We start from the raw sequence: 21,225 nt of genomic DNA, 5'->3' as shown, positions 1-21,225 counted from the left end.
AAATTCTGTGAGAATTATCTGAGGTCATCTGACCTCAGTCCTACCAAGCACATTTGGGATACCACTGAGCAAGACAATCACTTCTTGGACACTAATCCAACTGACCTTTGCTAGGTGTCAGTGGTAGTCACATGGTCGCAGATCAGATGACTCTCCAACATGTTTGGTTTCTCATAGGGTCCATTCCACAGTACATCAATACCGTTATCAGGACAAAAGGGAAGGCTACATATTATTAAGTAGATGTTTAATTAGGAACATCTCACAAGTACATGTATTCAGTTTTAACTTTTAGTAGTAATCAACACAAGATGCACCGTTTTATCAGATTTTTGTCAACAATATGCAGTCTTCAGTTACTTCTTTTTATTTTCGTGTTTTAGTCTAATGTGTTTTTGGAACTACTACTCCATTTTCAAGAATTATACTGATGTTATTTTTTCTGTGGGGTAGAGGGGGGGGGGCACTATATCTGTTTCTGTTTATCATATAGCGATAAATGAATGACATAGCTATTAGCTTTTTACGAAAAATGTCCTAGACGAGATAACAAAATAAAGTATTTTTAATAGCTACCTTCATTTGGTCACGAAATGTTAATATTCTGCATTGGCAAGAAACTTCCACATTTGCACTTTCATTCCCACAATATAACATGTTTATGACTGTTCTCCATTATTCAAAAAAACATATTAATTTGTGGTGTATGCAGGGCTGCCCCCCACATTTATGTGTATGTTTGGCAGGCCAGGTACATCCCCTGCCTCACCCAGGAGGTTGTTTGTAAGCAGGAGAGGCAAGGTACTGTGTACAGTCAAGACAGCAGCAGCTGCCACAATATTCAGGAGTACCAAGCTCGCTAATAAGTGGCACGAAAGTGACAGCACACAATGCTGCAGTCGCAGGCAGTAATTTACGTTCACCTGATCATGTGATACTGCACATCTATCCTCCCACAGGCACGTACTTAGGTCGGCACTCTGCCCCTTGAGGATGAATTATATCCTGAGCTCTGAGCGATCAACAAACAGCTGCCTCAAGTCTCCGCTACGGACCCCATCTACTGTTGCTACTCCCGCCCCCTGCCAAGGTGCCGCCCTCGCCATGAGCCACGGCCACCACTGTGTTTCCACCAGCTGCTCTGAGGACACTACTTTACAGTATTTGTTGTGACTGCCCAGAAGATCATAGTCTCATGGGACCCTGCCAGTACAGCATCTTCTTGTTCACCAGTTGACTGTCTACTTGGTCCCAGCCTCGTAGGACAGTGTCGTCACAGCAACTGCTGCCTATGAGTTCCCAGCCTCGTGGGCCTGTGTCATCATTAATCTTCCCTGGTCCTCACGAAATTGCTGTTCTCAAGTTCTGTAGACATTATTCTCAAAAGTTCGGTCCTCGTAATAAACAGTTGTTATTTTGAAGAGTGCATTTCACAACATTCAGCCACACCATTCAGCAAAGGAGATTACATTATTGTTTACATAAACAGATGAATAATTCAAAGCAGTCGTAATTGAAAATTTTTAGAAATTAATTTTCCATTGTTGCATATACTGCACGGTTTGGCATGCTTATTAGCATTATTCATCACAATTTTCTACTTTTATTGATAAGTATACAATTTATACATTGGAGTAATTTAGGAAGCAATATTATAAGATTGATATTCGTTTGTCAAAACGAATGAAATGAAATAGCCTACTGTGTAGAAATGACTGCAACTGTTGTATGAGGTGAGGAAATGGTGGACTGGAGATCTAGCTTTAAACTCATTGGAAGAGAGAGAGAGAGAGAGAGAGAGAGAGAGAGAGAGAGAGAGAGAGAGAGAGAATATTGTGACTGAAGATGGTATGAAACTAAAAAATTCCTGGCCTATTAGGGGCTCAAGCAAAATCGGCTCTCTTGGAATGTGTACCGCAAAATTAGAAGCATATTAGTTTTTGATGCAATTTAGTAAAGAAGAAATAATCAGGAATAAGAAACTTACACATTAACACTGTCTCTGAAACACAGACATTTCTACATAAAGGGGAGGAAATAACATTTTCAACTACTGAAAGTAGAAAATGTGACCACTATGAAACTGACAGGCACATGTATTTACGTTGTGACTGATTGCCCATCCTTATGGAAGAACAAGCTACCATGCAAATAGTTTTTCCGATGGACAACAGATATCGCAGGCAATTCTCAATGCTGGTTGACCTGTCTGTGCCACAGAATTGGTGACAATGTTGTTTTCTTCAGTGAAGTGTTGTGAGCTTTGTTGTCTATTAACAGAAGTTCACCCTGTGTCAAATGTGTTCGTCCCATTGCTAGCTGTAGCTGAAGCTCAGCCTTAGTTTCTCAAGAGGAATTCTTCCCAAGTTTTCAATTGCTGAACTCTGATTAGCTCCCATAATTCTACAAAGTTTATTTCTACTGTAGGGACAATTCTCACAATTATATGCAGAATAAATAAATGAAATTGATGGAAAGTAATACTTATAAATGTTTCTTGTGAATATTTGTTTGAAAGCAGACTGTATTGCAGTAACACCTTTCTGATAAACTGTTGGATTTGTGCAGTCACAAAGTTTACACACTCATTGTCCCCCATGCTGTGAGATCTGATAACACATGCCTATGTGGATTGGAGGAAAAGACTGCTATTCAAAACATACAACAAATTGTTCTTAAGCTTCATAAAAGTAGCTATGTTCTCTGCTGTATAACTCTGCAATTCAAATGGCTCTCAGCACTACGGGACTTAACATCTGAGGTCCCCTAGGACTTAGAACTACTTAAACCTAACTAACCTAAGGATGTCACACAAATCCATGCCCAAGGCAGGATTCGAACCTGCGACCGTAGCAGTCTCACGGTTCCAGACTGAAGCGCCTATAACAGCTCGACCACCACGGCCGGCTAACTCTGCAATTGTTCAGTTTCTATATAAGTTCTGACAGCTGGATCAACAGTGTGGCTGAGGAACTGAAATGCCATTTTCACATTCATTTTCTGGTATGAATCTGGTTACATGTGACTATCAGTGATTTTTAACAACATTCTGCATTTTATGTTCTTTTTATCAATGCTGTACGTTTTTCTGAGATCTCCATGCGAAACAACAGCATTGTTGAAAGCAGAGTTGCCATAAATAGATTGTTCCAACTTCTTTTCAATAAACATGGAGCATCATAAACAGCATGCATTCTTCAACCATTTACAGCAAAATAAGATCTTTTAGGAGTAACCTGCAAATGTTTGAGACACTTTGATCAGCAGTTCCCTGATCACATTCAAAAGACCATTCTGCATTACATTTCAGTCTTTAAATCCTGAGAATGTGTCCTCTACTGCAAGGATATTTTAAGCCAGATTAACACTGAGCAAACAAAAATCAGCACAAGTTGCATACCATCATGTGTAAATGGTAGCTGGGTAGTGTGTATAATGTTTTCCATTTAGTGCTTAGCCATTTCACAGCACGAAACACTTTAATAGTGAACACGTAATACCAATATTTGCAAGTTTGCAGAATGCGATGCTCGTTCTGGCATGTTCTCTTCCATTCACTGCCATGTAGATGCTTGTGGAACAGGCACCAAGTAATAGAAAAGAATGTCAGAGAGCACTAACGAATCGCTCACACTGGAGTGAACACCAGGAAATGAGAATTGTCTCTGGTGTAAACAGTGGGTGAGAGCGAGCAAACAACATTCAGTCATTTTCGGTATGCATTTGCTGGTGTTCAGCTGTTTGTTGGACTTATAGCAAAGCATCCAGGGAAGCTCACTTCTTTTCTGCTTCAACACAGAGTATTCATCTGCTATTTTCCATCCAAACTACTTATGCTGATCACTGGTAATTAATGTTTTGCTTTTGTTTTTCCTCTCAAGAAGCCACCAAAAAGGAGCCATCAACTGACATTTGTGCAAAGTTTTGAAATAATGCTAAAGAAAGCTGGAGCTGCAATTCAGTGTTAAGTGCAATACCTCCACGCATTTCATGCATACGTACAAACTGAAATACTGCTTACTCATCAACCTACTACCTATTGCTTGCTTTGTCAAAAATAGTACACAAAATAATCCTATCTCACTAGCAAATATTTATGTTATGGAAAGGACAGACTGCTACTCACAGCAAAGATGACACATTGAGTTGCAGACAGGCACAAAGGAAAGACTTTACACACTGTGCTTTTGGCCAAAGTCTTCTTCAGAAAAGAAAGGAAAACACACACACTCATTCACACAAGAAGGCACATCTCTCACACACATGACCGCTATTGCTGACCGCTCTGTCCAGACTACTATCATCCGATTATTTTTTCATGGTTGGAGACCTCAATCATAATGTACTTTTTAAATTATATCATTGCTGCCAAGTCACTCTATAAGTTTTTGTTATTTCTTTATTTCACTTTCACAGTTTTAGATGTAGAGCCATTTTCAATTGGACTGATAGAAATAAAGTAATGTTCCTTACATTTCTCTTTGTACTCCATACAATTTATTGTTTTCAGTTTTTCTATTGTACTTTAAAATTGCTTTAAAGCCAAAATGTACTAACAGTCAAATGTCAGCAATGATTTCATTTAACAATGAGAACATATCGTTCCTGTGCAAGAAGCGTGGATGCCACATTATATCAACATCTAAGACTGATAAAATTTAGACAGGATCCAGTGCTTAGGGTTCATTACTAGTTCTTACACATAACGAATACATTCCACAAATGCTGTACTCACAGACATGGTGACTCTATTCACTAGTGACGCTACCTCAGAAACAGCTGTCACAGATACCAGACAATGGAAGGCGACTGGGGACTGCTTGTACTCTGCCAAGGTTGCCCATATTTAAGCGAATAATGTGCCATCTAGTCATTGGTGTACAGGTGAGGGTGTGATGCTATCGCCGCCTGGTGGCCGTTCCCTAACGAGTGTTGCCTGACAGAGCAACTGGTCAGTTAATCCGTTTTTCAAATTACTTGGATGCTGTCTTCTATTACATGCTGCTCCCATGTTAGCACAACAGCATTCAGCTGCCCATCGATTAAGGCTCAGTCAAACTGTGAGTATGCTACCTGCGGGATAAGCACCCAGCATTTCTGCTGTAAAAGAATGTTCATTTTCAGTGTGCCAAACGGCATACTGGCATACTGCCAGGCAGCTCGCACATAGTGCTGCAAGCTCCAACTACAGAGATGCATTTCCAAGATGTGATATGTCCACTAACAAATTATTTCAACCATACCGTACAGAAGTAAAGCCTACTGGACTGTGTGAAACTGTGCACAAATCATCAACACTAAAACGCGAACCTCACTCGTGAAAAAGGGTTATAAATAGCTTACTAGTTACACTAGTATTAAGAAGCTGCTTGTAATATTTATTACCTTTTCCATCCTTTTCATCTTCTGCTACGTGAGTTATGCATCTTATCACTGGCTCTTGCTGATCACTGGAGCTTACATACACTGCGAGAGCACGTATGTACAGGCCCGAACTGTAAGGAATCAGTCGAAATTGCACTGGTATGTTTTTGTTGATATTAACAAAAATCTTGTTCAAGTCTGTTGAGAACTGTGAAAAAGTATTAGAGTCTATATTAGAAACAAGTGAAAGTATGTGTGTCATATAAATTATTTATTTATTTACTGTTCATTTCAAAGGAGAACTGTAACATCACAAAATTATATTACATGAAAAGTAAAAAAGTTAAAAGAATAATCAAATACAACAAGTGAGAATAATACTATACTGCACAGACATGGCGACTCTAATGTAAAAGTACTAACATCATGTGCGTATGGCCCTCCCCCTCCTCCCCACACACACACAAAACCACAGAGAGGGAGGGAGGGAGAGGGGGGAGGGAGGGAGGGAGGGAGAGAGAGAGAGAGAGAGAGAGAGAGAGAGAGAGAGAGAGAGAGAGAGAGAGAGAGTTATCAACATGTATGTACACATATTCAAACAATGCTAATATAGTGCTGCATTGTCATTTACTTAACTTCAACTGCACAGTTTTCCTCAAGCACATTAACAGTGTAAAATACGATACTGCTGCATTTGAAGACAGCCGCTTGTTACTAAACGTGTTATTGCAGGATGCAAATGGCCATCTAACATAAGGGAATAAGCATTTCTGAGCTGGTCTTACAAGGGAGAACATATATTTACCATCATTTGCAATAATACTCTAACAATATTGGACAAACACACAAATTTCTACATGGCTCTCCATACCTGGCTCGGTACACTGTTGGCTGACTACCACATTCACCTCCTTAATGGACCACAAATATGAAAGCTACATGGTTTGTGTATTACATTACTATAAAACACACCTATTGCTCACAGGGAGTATGCAGTGACTGTTACAGCACACCAGACTAATCAAGGAAGGGTTTTATCTGCCTTGTGAGAAATCGGACTACAAAACAAGACCAGGTACAAGAATTCTAAGTCATGCCCAGAAACAATTTCATCTATGAGTACATTAAAAGAAATTCATTAGTAATTAATATTAGTGGAATTGTCTGAGAACTACATTGTTTTCTTTACCGTCACAACTGTACTTTTATTGTCACTCCACCAAACATAGAAAACTATGTTTACCACTGCTGATGCAGCATCACAGCTGTTAAAATGGTTGTTCTGCTCAAGGTGTGGGCAACTCAAGGCAGCTACTGAAAGCACCAGGTATTAAGTAGTAGATACAGCTGAGCAGAAGTAGATAGCAGTAGATACAGCTGAGCAGAAGTAGATGAATACCTCCAGTTTGAAATAATGCTGCACACACACACACACACACACACACACACACACACACACACACACACACACACACACTTCTCATTCTGAATTGCCCTCCACAGTTTCTCCCTAGTTTCCCAATACTGCTCAACAGGGATGGCTTGCCTTTTAAGTAAAAGCTTGTCAGCAAGGATTCTGTATCAAGACGAAACAATACTGCACACAATTTGGTCCTCATATGTGTCAGCTACACTGCCAGGTGTCTGTTGTTAACTGGTTGCTGATATACTTCAGGTGATGAGTGCTTTAAAACCTTTACTGTTTCCCCTTTGCAAATAAAATGCAGAATCCTAGCTTGGGGTAACATTTAATGCGTTTCCTATCCACCTCCAAAACAACAATTTGAGTAACAATATCCACCTCCAAAAACACGCAATATTAGCTAAGGTGAACAATGACTGAAGGTAGCTTAAACCGAGTGTCTATCACATTTCATATGAATGCAATAAGATGTACATCAAGTAGACTTTGCAAACAGTCAAAGAATGGTCCCGGGAGTGTAGGAGTCACACTGAACTCGACCAACGCAAAAATTCTGTTGTAGGAGAACACTGCATAACTACTGGGTCTCCATAAAACATGAACAAACTCAAGTGCTAAGACAAACCTCATCATTTTGGCATTTTATCTTGAAAGAGGCGGTCAACATATGAGGGGCAGATCACTAGGGACAGTGGTTTCACTCACATAAGATGTGAGACCCAGCTCTCGGCAAACTGAAGTCACAATGTCAGCCGAGAGTGACTCGCACCTGACTGGGGTGACAAATGCAATGAGACATTTGAGATTGTGCCCAGTATGTGGCAATCACGACCCCCCCTCTAATACTACATCCGACACTGCGTGCAGCCACATAGCCGGTGAAGGGGTGGACGGTAATAAGAGTATAAAGGAGGTCTGATGTAGCACAGGTACTCATTCTGCAGGCATCAGCTGAAAATGACAGCAATGTACACATCGAACTATTGCATTTTGTTGATGACTGCACTAAGCTGGACACTTGAGAGCAACACAAACAGCTGATTTGCTGGTAAAGCTTAAGAATGTACATCAGGTGCCACCATCTCACAGCACTGTTGTGCTCACACTTAGTATGCTGTTGAGACTATGTATATGCTAAGACTGTATATGAAAACCACACAGCTCTTTCTCTTACTTCAGAATGCACACTGGTATGGGATGCCATCATAACTGGATTTGCCTCTAACCCTTGTACAGCTGAAACTATTGTCTTAGCCTCAGATTCTATTGCTCTTATGAGGATTTCTTCATGTGGACCATCTTTTATGGAAATGCTCAACAATTATTTTTAAATGTAAATTACTGACCTGCAGAATGTGTATATTTTCTACAGCTGTTCCCCAAGCATTGCTGAAGCGTATTGTGTGCATATACATTGTTATTGTATCTTTCTGGTTTGTATGCTAAGATCACAGAACATATGCTTGTCCTAAGCAATTGTGAGATGTTTGTATTTGGCTATGAACCATGGACCTTGCCGTTTTGGGGAGGCTTGAGTGCCTCAGCGATACAGACCGCTGTACTGTAGGTGCAACCACAATGAAGGGGTATCTGCTGAGAGGCCAGACAAACGTGTGGTTCCTGAAGAGGGGCAGCAGCCTTTTCAGTAGTTGCAAGGGCAACAGTCTGGATGACTGACTGATCTGGCCTTGTAACACTAACCAAAACTGCCTTGCTGTGCTGGTACTGCGAACAGCTGAAAGCAAGGGGAAACTACGGCCGTAATTTTTCCCGAGGGCATGCAGCTTTACTGTATGGTTAAATGATGATGGCGTCCTCTTGGGTAAAATACCGTATTTACTCGAATCTAAGCCGCACTCGAATCTAAGCCGCACCTGAAAAATGAGACTCGAAATCAAGGAAAAAAAAAATTCCCGAATCTAAGCCGCACCTGAAATTTGAGACTCGAAATTCAAGGGGAGAGGAAAGTTTTAGGCCGCACCTCCAAATCGAAACAAAGTTGGTCCATTGTAATATGAGACACAATTTAGGTCGAATGAATGACGATACAGCCACAGTAGTTTGGTTCGAGTCGTAAGCTTAGCAGTTAAGCTTTACCAGGTTGCCATTGCTATGCGTCAGGCGCTCCGTCCGTATTTATACCGGTACCCTTCCTTTTTCACGCGCTTCGTCTGGTTTGAATCGATTGCTTATATTGCTTTGATCTGATAATTGTCGATTTCTTTGTTGTAGGTGCTTACGTCACTCTAAGCTGAAAATGCATTACTGTACTGTGTCATGCATTGTTTGTCGCATTCTGATAGTGCATGTTTACGGCCTGTCGCCGCTCGTGGCATGGCTTCCTTTTGTGCGCGCTACCGCGCTTACAATTAAGAAGAAGAAGAAGAAGAAGAAGAAGAAGAAGAAGAAGAAGAAGAAGTGAGGAATCGTCTCATTAGCGAAACAATGGCAAGAGACTGCTATTTGTTGTTACTTACAGTGCTGCTTTCTTTGATAATGATCAACAAGAACCAAAAATAGTAGACTGCATAAGTTAGAACATGTTCTGAACGAGAGTTAGGCGAAAATTTTTCTGCGTTTGAAAATCTTTGTGGCCGCTTCTTTAGTACATCAAATTCTGCACAGAAATTAGTCATCTTAGATTTAAAAATCTAGTCAGTTGCCGTGCTTCATTTCTGACTGTATCACTATTAGGCATAAGAATAATACGAATATAAGCATGACACGATACGTATATTCTTCCGCGTTTGCTGTTGTCTCACTCTAGTTTCGTAGTTTATTACGCAGACAGGATTTAAATCAGATAGCAGCAAACACGAAAGAATACATGGCAAAATGTTTATATTCGTATTATTCTTATGGTGAAGAGAATACTGCATGTGATTCACATTTCATCAGGTTCCTATTAGCAACCATCTCTTCTCACAGGTAGGAAAAAATTCAGAACGTAGAGTTGGCCATATTGACAAACATCCCAGTCTTGCCAGTCGGATTTTCGTAGTACATTGAAATTCTGCTACATTCGAAGATGAACAATACGGAATTTGTATTTACTTCATTGGATAATGTATGAAAATGCAGTGGTCGAAACTCGGGGCGGAGAAAAAAAGCTCGTCTTCCACCTTTTTTTTTTGTTAAAATTTATTAACTGACGCTGAGGTTTTGGCGCCAGTATTTATCTTTGTGCTTTCAAAGTATGCCTGTGTAGCGCTACATATATTCGATGGCAGAAATTAGTTGTGGCGGCACCTACCAACATTTTTCGGAACTTCCGTTTGCTTTGCACTCGATTCTAAGCCGCAGGCGGTTTTTTGGATCACAAAAACCGGAAAAAAAGTGCGGCTTAGATTCGAGTAAATACGGTATTCCGGAGGTAAAATAGTCCCCCATTCGGATCTCCGGGCGGGGACTACTCAAGAGGATGTCGTTATCAGGAGAAAGAAAACTGGCGTTTTACGGATTGGAGTGTGGAATGTCAGATCCCTTAATTGGGCAAGTAGGTTAGAAAATTTAAAAAGGGAAATGGATAGGTTAAAGTTAGATATAGTGGGAATTAGCGAAGTTCGGTGGCAGGAGGAACAAGACTTTTGGTCACGTGACTACAGGGTTATAAATACAAAATCAAATAGGGGTAATGCAGGAGTAGGTTTAATAATGAATAGGAAAATAGGAATGCGGGTAAGCTACTACAAACAGCATAGTGAATGCATTATTGTGGCCAACATAGACACAAAGCCCACGCCTACTACAGTAGTACAAGTTTATATGCCAACTAGCTCTGCATATGACGAAGAAATTGAAGAAATGTATGATGAAATAAAATAAATTATTCAGATAGTGAAGGGTGATGAAAAATTAATAGTCATGGGTGACTGGAATTCGGTAGTAGGAAAAGGGAGAGAAGGAAACGTAGTAGGTGAATATGGATGGGGGCTAAGAAATGAAAGAGGAAGCTGCCTGGTAGAATTTCGCACAGAGCACAACTTAATCATAGCTAACACTTGGTTCAAGAATCATAAAAGAAGGCTGTATACATGGAAGAAGACTGGAGATACTGACAGGTTTCAAATAGATTATCTAATGGTAAGACAGGGATTTAGGAACCAGGTTTTAAATTGTAAGACATTTCCAGGGGCAGATGTGGACTCTGACCACAATCTATTGGTTATGACCTGTAGATTAAAACTGAAGAAACTGCAAAAAGGTGGGAATTTAAGGAGATGGGACCTGGATAAACTGACTAAACCAGAGGTTGTACAGAGTTTCAGGGAGAGCATAAGGGAACAACTGACAGGAATGGGAGAAAGAAATATTGTAGAAGAAGAATGGGTAGCTCTGAGGGATGAAGTAGTGAAGGCAGCAGAGGATCAAGTAGGTAAAAAGACGAGGGCTAGTAGAAATCCTTGGGTAGCAGAAGATATACTGAATTTGAGATATTGAATTTAATTGATGAAAGGAGAAAATAGAAAAATCCAGCAAGTGAAGTAGGCAAAAAGGAATACAAACGTCTCAAAAATGAGATCGACAGGAAATGCAAAATGGCTAAGCAGGGATGGCTAGAGGACAAATGTAAGGATGTAGATGCTTATCTCATGAGGGGTAAGATAGATACTGCCCACAGGAAAATTAAAGAGATCTTTGGAGAAAAGAGAAGTACTTGCATGAATATCAAGAGCTCAGATGGAAACCCAGTTCTAAGCAAAGAAGGGAAATCAGAAATGTGGAAGGAGTATATAGAGGGTCTATACAGGGGCAATGTTCTTGAGGACAATATTATGGAAATGGAAGAGAAGGTAGATGATGATGAAATGAGAGATATGACACGGTGTGAAGAGGTTGGCAGAGCACTGAAAGACCTAAGTCGAAACAAGGCCCCGGGAGTAGACAACATTCTATTAGAACTACTGACAGCCTTGGGAGAGCCAGTCCAGACAAAACTCTACCATTTGGTGAGCAAAATGTATGAGACAGGCGAAATCTCTCAGACTTCAAGAAGAATATAATAATTCCAATCCCAAAGAAAGCAGGTGTTGACAGATGTGAAAATTACCGAACTATCAGTTTAACAAGCCACAGCTGCAAAATACTAACGCGAAATCTTTACAGACGAATGGAAAAACTGGTAGAAGCCGACCTCGAGGAAGATCAGTTTGGATTCCGTAGAAATGTTGGAACACGTGAGGCAATACTGACCTACGACTTTTCTTAGAAGAAAGATTAATGAAAGGTAAACCCAATTTTCTAGCATTTGTAGACTTAGAGAAAGCTTTTGACAATGTTGACTGGAATACTCTCTTTCAAATTCTGAAAGTGGCAGTGGTAAAATACAGGGTGCGAAAAGCTATTTACAATTTGTACAGAAACCAGATGGCAGTTATAAGAGTCAAGGGACATCAAAGGAAAGTAGTGGTTGGGAAGGGAGTGAGACAGGGTTGTAGTCTCTCCCCAATGTTATTAAATCTGTATATTGAGCAAGCAGAGAAGGAAACAAAAGAAAAATTCGGAGTAGGTATTAAAATCCACGGAGAAGAAATAAAAACTTTGAGGTTCACCGATGACATTGTAATTCTGTCAGAGGCAGCAAAGGACTCTGAAGACCAGTTGAACGGAATGGATAGTGTCTTGAAAGGAGGATATAAGATGAACATCAACGAAGGCAAAACAAGGATAATGGAATGTAGTCCAATTAAGTCGGGTGATGCTGAGGGAATTAGATTAGGAAATGAGACACTTAAAGTAGTAAAGGAGTTTTGCTATTTGGGGAGCAAAATAAGTGATGATGGTCGAAATAGAGAGGATATAAAATGTAGACTGGCAATAGCAAGGAAAGCGTTTCTGAAGAAGAGAAATTTGTTAACATCGGGTATAGATTTAAGTGTTAGGAAGTCATTTCTGAAAGTATTTGTATGGAGTGTAGCCATGTATGGAAGTGAAACATGGACAATAAATAGTTTGGACAAGAAGAGAATAGAAGCTTTCGAAATGTGGTGCTACAGAAGAATGCTGAGGATTAGATGGGTAGATCACGTAACTAATGCGGAAGTACTGAATAGGATTGGGGAGAAGAGAAGTTTATGGTGCAACTTGACTAGAAGAAGGGATCGGTTGGTAGGACATGTTCTGAGGCATCAAGGGATCACCAATTTACTATTGGAGGGCAGCGTGGAGGGTAAAAATCGTAGAAGGAGACCATGAGATGAATACACTAAACAGATTCAGAAGGATGTAGGTTGCAGTAGGTGCTGGGAGATGAAGAAGCTTGCACAGGATAGAGTAGCATGGAGAGCTGCATCAAACCAGTCTCAGGACTGAAGACCACAACAACAACAACAACAACAACAACAACAACAACATATATTAAATGAATTTCCTAATAACCCAATACAGAGAAAAGATAATAATGGCTAATAGTAACATTTCTCTCATCTCAAGGAGGAAACAGCTTAGAATGAAAAGGGTAGTCAGCAGCTGTATTTGTCTTTGACATATTAAAATTTCTTATGATAGACACAGAATATCTACTTTAGCAAGCATGTACACATGAAAACAGAACAATAGGACTACACTGAAATCTAGGACACCCCGTCCCCCTGAGACAAACATGTCACAAAGTGTATTGCTTATAAAGTAATTGTGTGTGCGATTGAAGGATGCAGAAATTCTTGTTACTTTCTGCAAAACCTGCACTCTGAAAATGCAAGAAAAACTGTGTCATCTAAGACCTAGGACCATAAATTTAAAAACGATGCTTCATTTGGAGAGTTGAAGTCAAGTAAAGAACAAATGCAAGAAATAATCAAAAGCTTAAGTCACTAGTGCAGTGTCTGGATGGTTTCATGAGCAACTTAAATACTCTGCAAATGTGGATGAGCTATCCCAGAGGTTTAAATCTCACATTGCACAAACTTTTTGTAAAACTACATTAACTTACTTCACATATAGAGAATACACAATTAAAAGGCTGTAAAGACAGATATATTCAGACCTTACAGCATGGTGCATGGTTCCTCAAACACTTCGTAATTCATCCATGCAAGGCCTTTAGAATCAATGCCCAACTACAGCCTGAACAGAGGGAATTATATTTTTGGTACTGTCATCATTCTAATGATTGGTTTTATGCAGCTTCAGTTCCACGTAACTGTTGCATCTCACTTATTGTACTTATATTTAGTGCTGCCTAGGATTCTTTCCCATACTATCCAGTTAACTATCTCATTATGTTCTTTGAATATAATAGAGGGAAACATTCCACGTGGGAAAACATGATGACATTTTCATGATCTGGTCTCACAGTGAAGAAGAACTCCAGAATTTCCTCTCCAACCTCAACTCCTTTGGTTCCATCGGATTCACCTGGTCCTACTCTAAATCCCATGCCACTTTCCTTGACGTTGACCTCCACCTGTCCAATGGCCAGCTTCACACGTCCGTCCACATCAAACCCACCAACAAGCAACAGTACCTCCATTACGACAGCTGCCACCCATTCCACATCAAACGGTCCCTTCCCTACAGCCTAGGTCTTCGTGGCAAACGAATCTGCTCCAGTCCAGAATCCTTGAACCATTACACCAACAACCTGAAAACAGCTTTTGCATCCCGTAACTACCCTCCCGACCTTGTACAGAAGCAAATAACCAGAGCCACTTCCTCATCTCCTCAAACCCGGAACCCTCCACAGAAGAACCCCAAAAGTGCCCCACTTGTGACAGGATACTTTCCGGGACTGGATCAGATTCTGAATGTGGCTCTCCAGCAGGGATACGACTTCCTCAAATCCTGCCCTGAAATGAGATCCATCCTTCATGAAATCCTCCCCACTCCACCAAGAGTGTCTTTCCGCCGTCCACCCAACCTTCGTAACCTCTTAGTTCATCCCTATGAAATCCCCAAACCACCTTCCCTACCCTCTGGCTCCTACCCCTGTAACCGTCCCCGGTGTAAAACCTGTCCCATGCACCCTCCCACCACCACCTATTCCAGTCCTGTAACCCGGAAGGTGTACACGATCAAAGGCAGAGCCACGTGTGAAAGCACCCACGTGATTTACCAACTGACCTGCCTACACTGTGAAGCGTTCTATGTGGGAATGACCAGCAACAAACTGTCCATTCGCATGAATGGACACAGGCAGACAGTGTTTGTTGGTAATGAGGATCACCCTGTGGCTAAACATGCCTTGGTGCACGGCCAGCACATCTTGGCACAGTGTTACACCGTCCGGGTTATCTGGATACTTCCCACTAACACCAACCTGTCAGAACTCCGGAGATGGGAACTTGCCCTTCAGCATATCCTCTCTTCTCGCTATCCGCCAGGCCTCAATCTCCGCTAATTCCTAATTTCAATCTGCCGCCGCTCATACCTCACCTGTCTTTCAACATCATCTTTGCCTCTATACTTCCGTCCCGACTGACATCTCTGCTCAAACTCTTTGCCTTTACAAATGTCTGCTTGTGTCTTGTATGTATGGATGGATGTGTGTGTGTGTGCGAGTGTATACCTGTCCTTTTTACCCCCTAAGGTAAGTCTTTCCGCTCCCGGGATTGGAATGACTCCTTACCCTCTCCCTTAAAACCCATATCCTTTTGTCTTTCCTTCTCCTTCCCTCTTTCCTGACGAGGCAACCGTTGGTTGCGAAAGCTAGATTTTGTGTGTATGTTTGTGTGTCTATCGACCTGCCAGCGCTTTTGTTTGGTAAGTCTCATCATCTTTCATTATGTTCTTTGCTAGACAATTTTTCTTGTTGACTGTCAGGACATCTTCATTCTTTACTGACCAATCCATTTGATTTAAAACAGTCTTCTGTAGCACCCCATTTCAAAGCTTTCGAACAGCTTACTTTCTTACTGCTATATTTTGCACCCAGCAGAGATCTGCTGGTATTCCACTACTACCTTGGGATTTGTTCTCTCATAGTTTGAACAAAGCTTTCTACAATTCAGAAGAAAGGACATCACATCTTCCCTATCATATTATTACAGTGTGAGGACTTTTGATTGGCGTAATTTTTCCAAGAAAACTATAATGTTTCTCCAAAAACTGTTCCGATTTCTTACCTTGTTTTTTGCTTCCATTACCCAATTACCATACCTTTGTCTCTAATTAGTCTGTTCCTTATTCGGTACTCCCAAAATTCATTGTTTATTGGTCTGTGTGAAGTATCTTGTATTATACAGTTTCAATTTTGTATCCATATTGTGACATCTTTCTTCCATTTATTCTTCTTTAGCTTTTCTGTATTTCAGGATAATTTCAATTGTAGGTGCCCTATATTGTTCTACACTTTCAATATTTTTACACTGTTTTGTCTCTATTAATTCCAGTATCACATCTGTTATCCATGGCTGCCTGTTGTCTGTCTTTTTCAATCCTAGTACTTTCTAAGCTGTATTTACCCAACCTCATCGAGGTCATTCCACTGGTTTTTTCACAGGCCAGTGGAAAGCATCATTAGTTCTTCTGTCATATGTTATTCCAAGGCAGTCTGAATTTATAGTTCCTATGACTTGCCTAGATTCCATGTGAGCTGTTACCTCTACAAATTTTTGAATTTCAACCACCATTTCATTATTGGTGGATTGTGGTCACTAACAATATTGACACCGGATAACCCCTGATATCCTTGACTTGATTCCTAAATCCTTATTTTACCAAAACGTTCTTCGGTACCCCGAGATATTTCATAAACACTTCCTTCTCAAGGGGTTCTCATAAAACATATTCACAATGATTAACTCATGTCCAATACAGAATTCCTTTAATATTTCTCTAACCTATTCTGCTTGCCAAGACCAAACACACTTTTTATTTTCTGTTCCCTAGCACCATGTACAACTGCATTCTTGCCCCCATTATTATTAAATTCTCATCTCTTTTAACACATTTTATAAGTTTATCAATATTCTTTGGTTTCACTGTCATTCACATTTTTGGGTGGTATGTATATAGTTGTTGGATATCCTGTCTGACTACCTATGTCTTTTCTGATTGCTGCAGATAACCCTTTACTCAATTGCATATTTTCCAATCCATAAATACTTCACCCCCCCCCCCCCCATGAACCATGGCCCTTGCCGTTGGTGGGGAGGCTTGCGTGCCTCAGCGATACAGATAGCTGTACCGTAGGTGCAACCACAATGGAGGGGTATCTGTTGAGAGGCCAGACAAATGTGTGGTTCCCAAAGAGTGGCAGCAGCCTTTTCAGTAGTTGCAGGGGCAACAGTGTGGGTGATAGACTGATCTGGCCTTGTAACACTAACCAAAACGGCCTTGCTGTGCTGGAACTGTGAACGGCTGAAAGGAAGGGGAAACTAGGCCGTAATTTTTCCCGAGGGCATACAGCTTTACTGTATGGTTAAATGATGATGGCGTCCTCTTGGGTAAAATATCCCGGAGGTGAAATAGTTCACCATTCGGACCTCCAGGCGGGGATTATTGTTATCAGGAGAAAGAAAACTGGCGTTCTACAGGTCGGAGTGTGGAATGTCAGATTCCTTAATTGGGCAGATAGGTTAGAAAATTTAAAAAGGGAAATGGATAGGTTAAAGTTAGATGTAATGGGAATTAGCAAAGTTCAGTGGCAGGAAGAATAAGACCTCTGATCAGGTGAATACAGGGTTATAAATACAAAATCAAATAGGGGTAATGCAGGAGTAGGTTTAATAATTAATAAAAAAATAGGAATGCGGGTAAGCTACAACATACAGCATAATGAACGCATTATTGTGGCCAAGAGAGATATGAAGCCCACACCTACCATAGTAGTACAAGTTTATATGCCAACTAGCTCCGCAGATGACGAAGAGATTGATGAAATGTATGATGAGATAACAGAAATTATTCAGATAGTGAAGGGAGATGAAAATTTAATAGTCATGGGTAACTGGAATTCGATAGTAGGAAAAGGAAGAGAAGGAAATGTAGTAGGTGAATATGGAATGGGGGTAAGGAATGAAAGAGGATGCCAGCCGCCTGGTAGAATTTTGCACAGAGCATAACATATTCATAGTTAACACTTGGTTCAAGAATCATGAATAAAGGTTGTATACATGGAAGAAGCCTGGAGATACAGGAAGGTTTCCGATAGATTGTATAATGGTAAGACAGAGATTTAGGAACCAGGTTTTAAATTGTAAGACATTTCCAGGGACAGTAGTGGACTCTGACCATAGTCTATTTGTTATGAACTGTAGATTAAAACTGAAGAAACTGCAAAAAGGTGGGAATTTAAGGAGATGGGACCTGGATAAACTGAAAGAACCAGAGGTTGTACAGAGTTTTAGGGAGAGCATAGGGGAACAATTGACAGGAATGGGGGATAGAAATATTGTAGAAGAAGAATGGGTAGCTTTGAGAGATGAAGTAGTGAAGGCAGCAGAGGATCTAGTAGGCAAAAAGACGAGGGCCAATAGAAATCCTTGGGTAACAGAAGAGCTATTGAATTTAATTGATGAAAGGAGAAAATATAAAAATGCAGTAAACAAAGTAGGCAAAATGAAATACAAACATCTCAAAAATGAGATCGACAGGAAGTGCAAAATGGCTAAGCAGGGATGGCTAGAGGACAAATATAAGGATCTAGAGGCATATATCACTAGGGGTAAGATAGATACTGCCTACAGGAAAATTAAAGAGACTCTTGGAGAAAAGAGAGCCACTTGCATGAATACCACGAGCACAGATGGAAACACAGTTCTAAGCAAAGAAGGGAAAGCAGAAAGGTGGAAGGAGTACATAGAGGGTCTATACAAGGGCGTTGTTCTTGAGGACAATATTATGGAAATGGAAGAGGATGTAGATGAAGATGAAGATGAAATGGGCGATATTACACTGCATGAAGAGTTTGATAGAGCACTGAAAGACCTAAGTTGAAACAAGACCCCGGGAGTAAACAACATTCCATTAGAACTACTGACAGCCTTGGGAGAGCCAGTCCAGACAAAACTCTACCATCTGGTGAGCAAAATGTATGAGACAGGTGAAATTCCCTCAGACTTCAAGAAGAATATAATAATTCCAATCCCAAAGAAAGCAGGTGTTGACAGATGTGAAAATTACCGAACTATCAGTTTAATAAGCCACAGCTGCAAAATACTAACACGAATTCTTTACAGACGAATGGAAGAACTGGTAGAAGCCGACCTCAGGGAAGAGTAATTTGGATTTCGTAGAAATGTTGGTACACATGAGTCAATACTGACCCTACGACTTATCTTAGAAAACAGATTAAGGAAAGGTAAACCTACAGTTCTAGCATTTGTAGACTTAAAGAAAGCTTTTGACAATGTTGACTGGAATACTATTTCAAATTCTGAAGGTGGCAGGGGTAAAATACAGGGAGCGAAAGGCTATTTACAATTTGTACAGAAACCAGATGGCAGTTGTGAGAGTCAAGGGGGCATGAAAGGGAAGCAGTGGTTGGGAAGGGAGTGAGACAGGGTTGTAGTCTCTCTCCTTGTTATTCAATCTGTATATTGAGCAAGCAGAGAAGGAAACAAAAGAAAAATTTGGAGTAGGTATTAAAATCCATGGAGAAGAAATAAAAACTTTGAGGTTCACCGATGACATTGTAATTCTGTCAGAGACAGCAAAGGACTTGGAAGACCAGTTGAACGGAATGGATAGTGTCTTGAAAGGAGGATATAAGATGAACATCAACAAAAGCAAAACGAGGATAATGGAATGTAGTCGAATTAAGTTGGGTGATGCTGAGTGAATTAGATTAGGAAATGAGACACTTAAAGTAGTAAAGGAGTTTTGCTATTTGGGAAGCAAAATAAGTGATGATGGTCGAAGTAGAGAGGATATAAAATGTAGACTGGCAATAGCAAGGAAAGCGTTTCTGAAGGAGAGAAATCTGTTAACATCGAGTATAGATTTAAGTGTTAGGAAGTCATTTCTGAAAGTATTTGTATGGAGTGTCTTAGGAAGTCACCAAGCTCTTCCTCACCATGGCTCCACATAACAAAGGTATCATCTTAGGTATGTATACAAAGTGCGTCAGAAAAATCATTGAACAGACATCGGTCGTTGAACCCGAACCAGAAGCCAACAGCGAATTTGTCAAGAAGTGGCCACGAAAGCCCTAACAATTTTGTACTATGACCCTATAGGAAGGAGATGTGCAGATTTTACCAATGTCTTGACCAACGATGGTAGAAGGAAGTGCTATTGATGTTCCCTCTCGCCTTTCTGACACGGTGCCTGGATGAAAGGGCCACCCCAAAATTCTTGAAATGTAAGTGCCTAACTGCCACTGCCCAAGCACATCATATGAGTGAGAAAATGGAAACTAGCTTTTCTTCATGAGAAAATTCACGCAACACAGAGATACTTGGCAAGAAGAGATGAGGAACTTTTGGACATTTTCTATCAATTATCTAGCACCATACATCAAAAACTGGACAAAATTAACAGCATCATGCACAGTGTAATGACACATTCCGACGCAGAGACATACAATACCTTAAAAGCTGCGCCAAAGATTAAAATGAGAGGCGTGTAGATTATAATCTTTGTAATGTTCACATTGGATTCTCTTTTGTTTCATACTCCAAGAAGGAGCTAAGGGACACTTTCGATTGCTGCCTCGTGGAGGATGGACGTGATTTTTGGACTGTGCGGAAAGGCAGCCATGTAGTTAGTAATTATGGTTTGTGCGACGAGCAGAGCAAGTCTTATTGTCTTGTGAATAAAAAATAGTGAGAAGTATCGAAGTGTTACGAAAATTATTTAAAGCGACGTAGCATTGTATTCCTTGATTTCCACCATCTTCGTGAAGTGAACCGATGCCGACTCAGGAAGATACACACGGTCAACAAAGAGAAGAACACCGATGGCGACTAATGAATTAATATTGTGGCAGAAGGACTAATTCTACGTCTAAGGTGAGAACTCTGATTAAATCAACAATGACGTAGAATTCAAAATTAATTAATTTTTTTTATTTATTTCGCCACACTGGCGACCGTGACAGGACTCGAACCTGCAATCTTCGGATACAAAGTCGGTATTGTAATATTATATTATACTGAGTAAAAAATCTTAGCTTGTACGGAAGGAGAAAGAAAATAAAATAAATAAATAATGCAGATAGATAACCGGAAGAAAGGCTATGTACACGAGAACAACGCACTATTACATATATGGAAAAAGCAGCAAAGAGGAAAGAAAAGAGATAACGCATACATTTACATTACACAGTAGGGAGCGATTTTCAGAATGAACAACAAGGCAAACGCGTTAATCTTTGTGACTAAGGAAGAGAAAGACACAAGTTTTAAAATAGGAAAATAATAAACAGATCTATGCAACATGAGTAACGAACTGAATCGCCCTCAAAACAAATACCTAGGGTCTATCGAGAGAGAGAGACACACATTAACGTTAGGAAACACCTAAAGCACTCAGCAAACAACTTTGTAGAATATATA

At 40.3% G+C, this 21,225-nt stretch overlaps 1 protein-coding gene across 6 annotated transcripts in view; it reads right to left on the bottom strand.

The window, feature by feature from the left end:
* The window catches only part of LOC126189004 (cellular tumor antigen p53-like), a 174,897-nt gene that overhangs the window by 68,544 nt on the left and 85,128 nt on the right, over nucleotides 1–21,225 (bottom strand). For all 6 annotated transcript variants that reach the window (XM_049930810.1, XM_049930812.1, XM_049930813.1 and 3 more), the window contains one exon: nucleotides 5,386–5,572. In XM_049930810.1, coding sequence (XP_049786767.1) covers nucleotides 5,386–5,572 — 187 coding nt within the window. The remainder of the gene's footprint in view (nucleotides 1–5,385; nucleotides 5,573–21,225) is intronic.

The sequence above is a fragment of the Schistocerca cancellata genome, chromosome 5, assembly GCF_023864275.1.
Source record: "Schistocerca cancellata isolate TAMUIC-IGC-003103 chromosome 5, iqSchCanc2.1, whole genome shotgun sequence".
NCBI lineage: Eukaryota > Metazoa > Arthropoda > Insecta > Orthoptera > Acrididae > Schistocerca > Schistocerca cancellata.
This window is presented reverse-complemented; position numbering and strand designations above follow the sequence as displayed.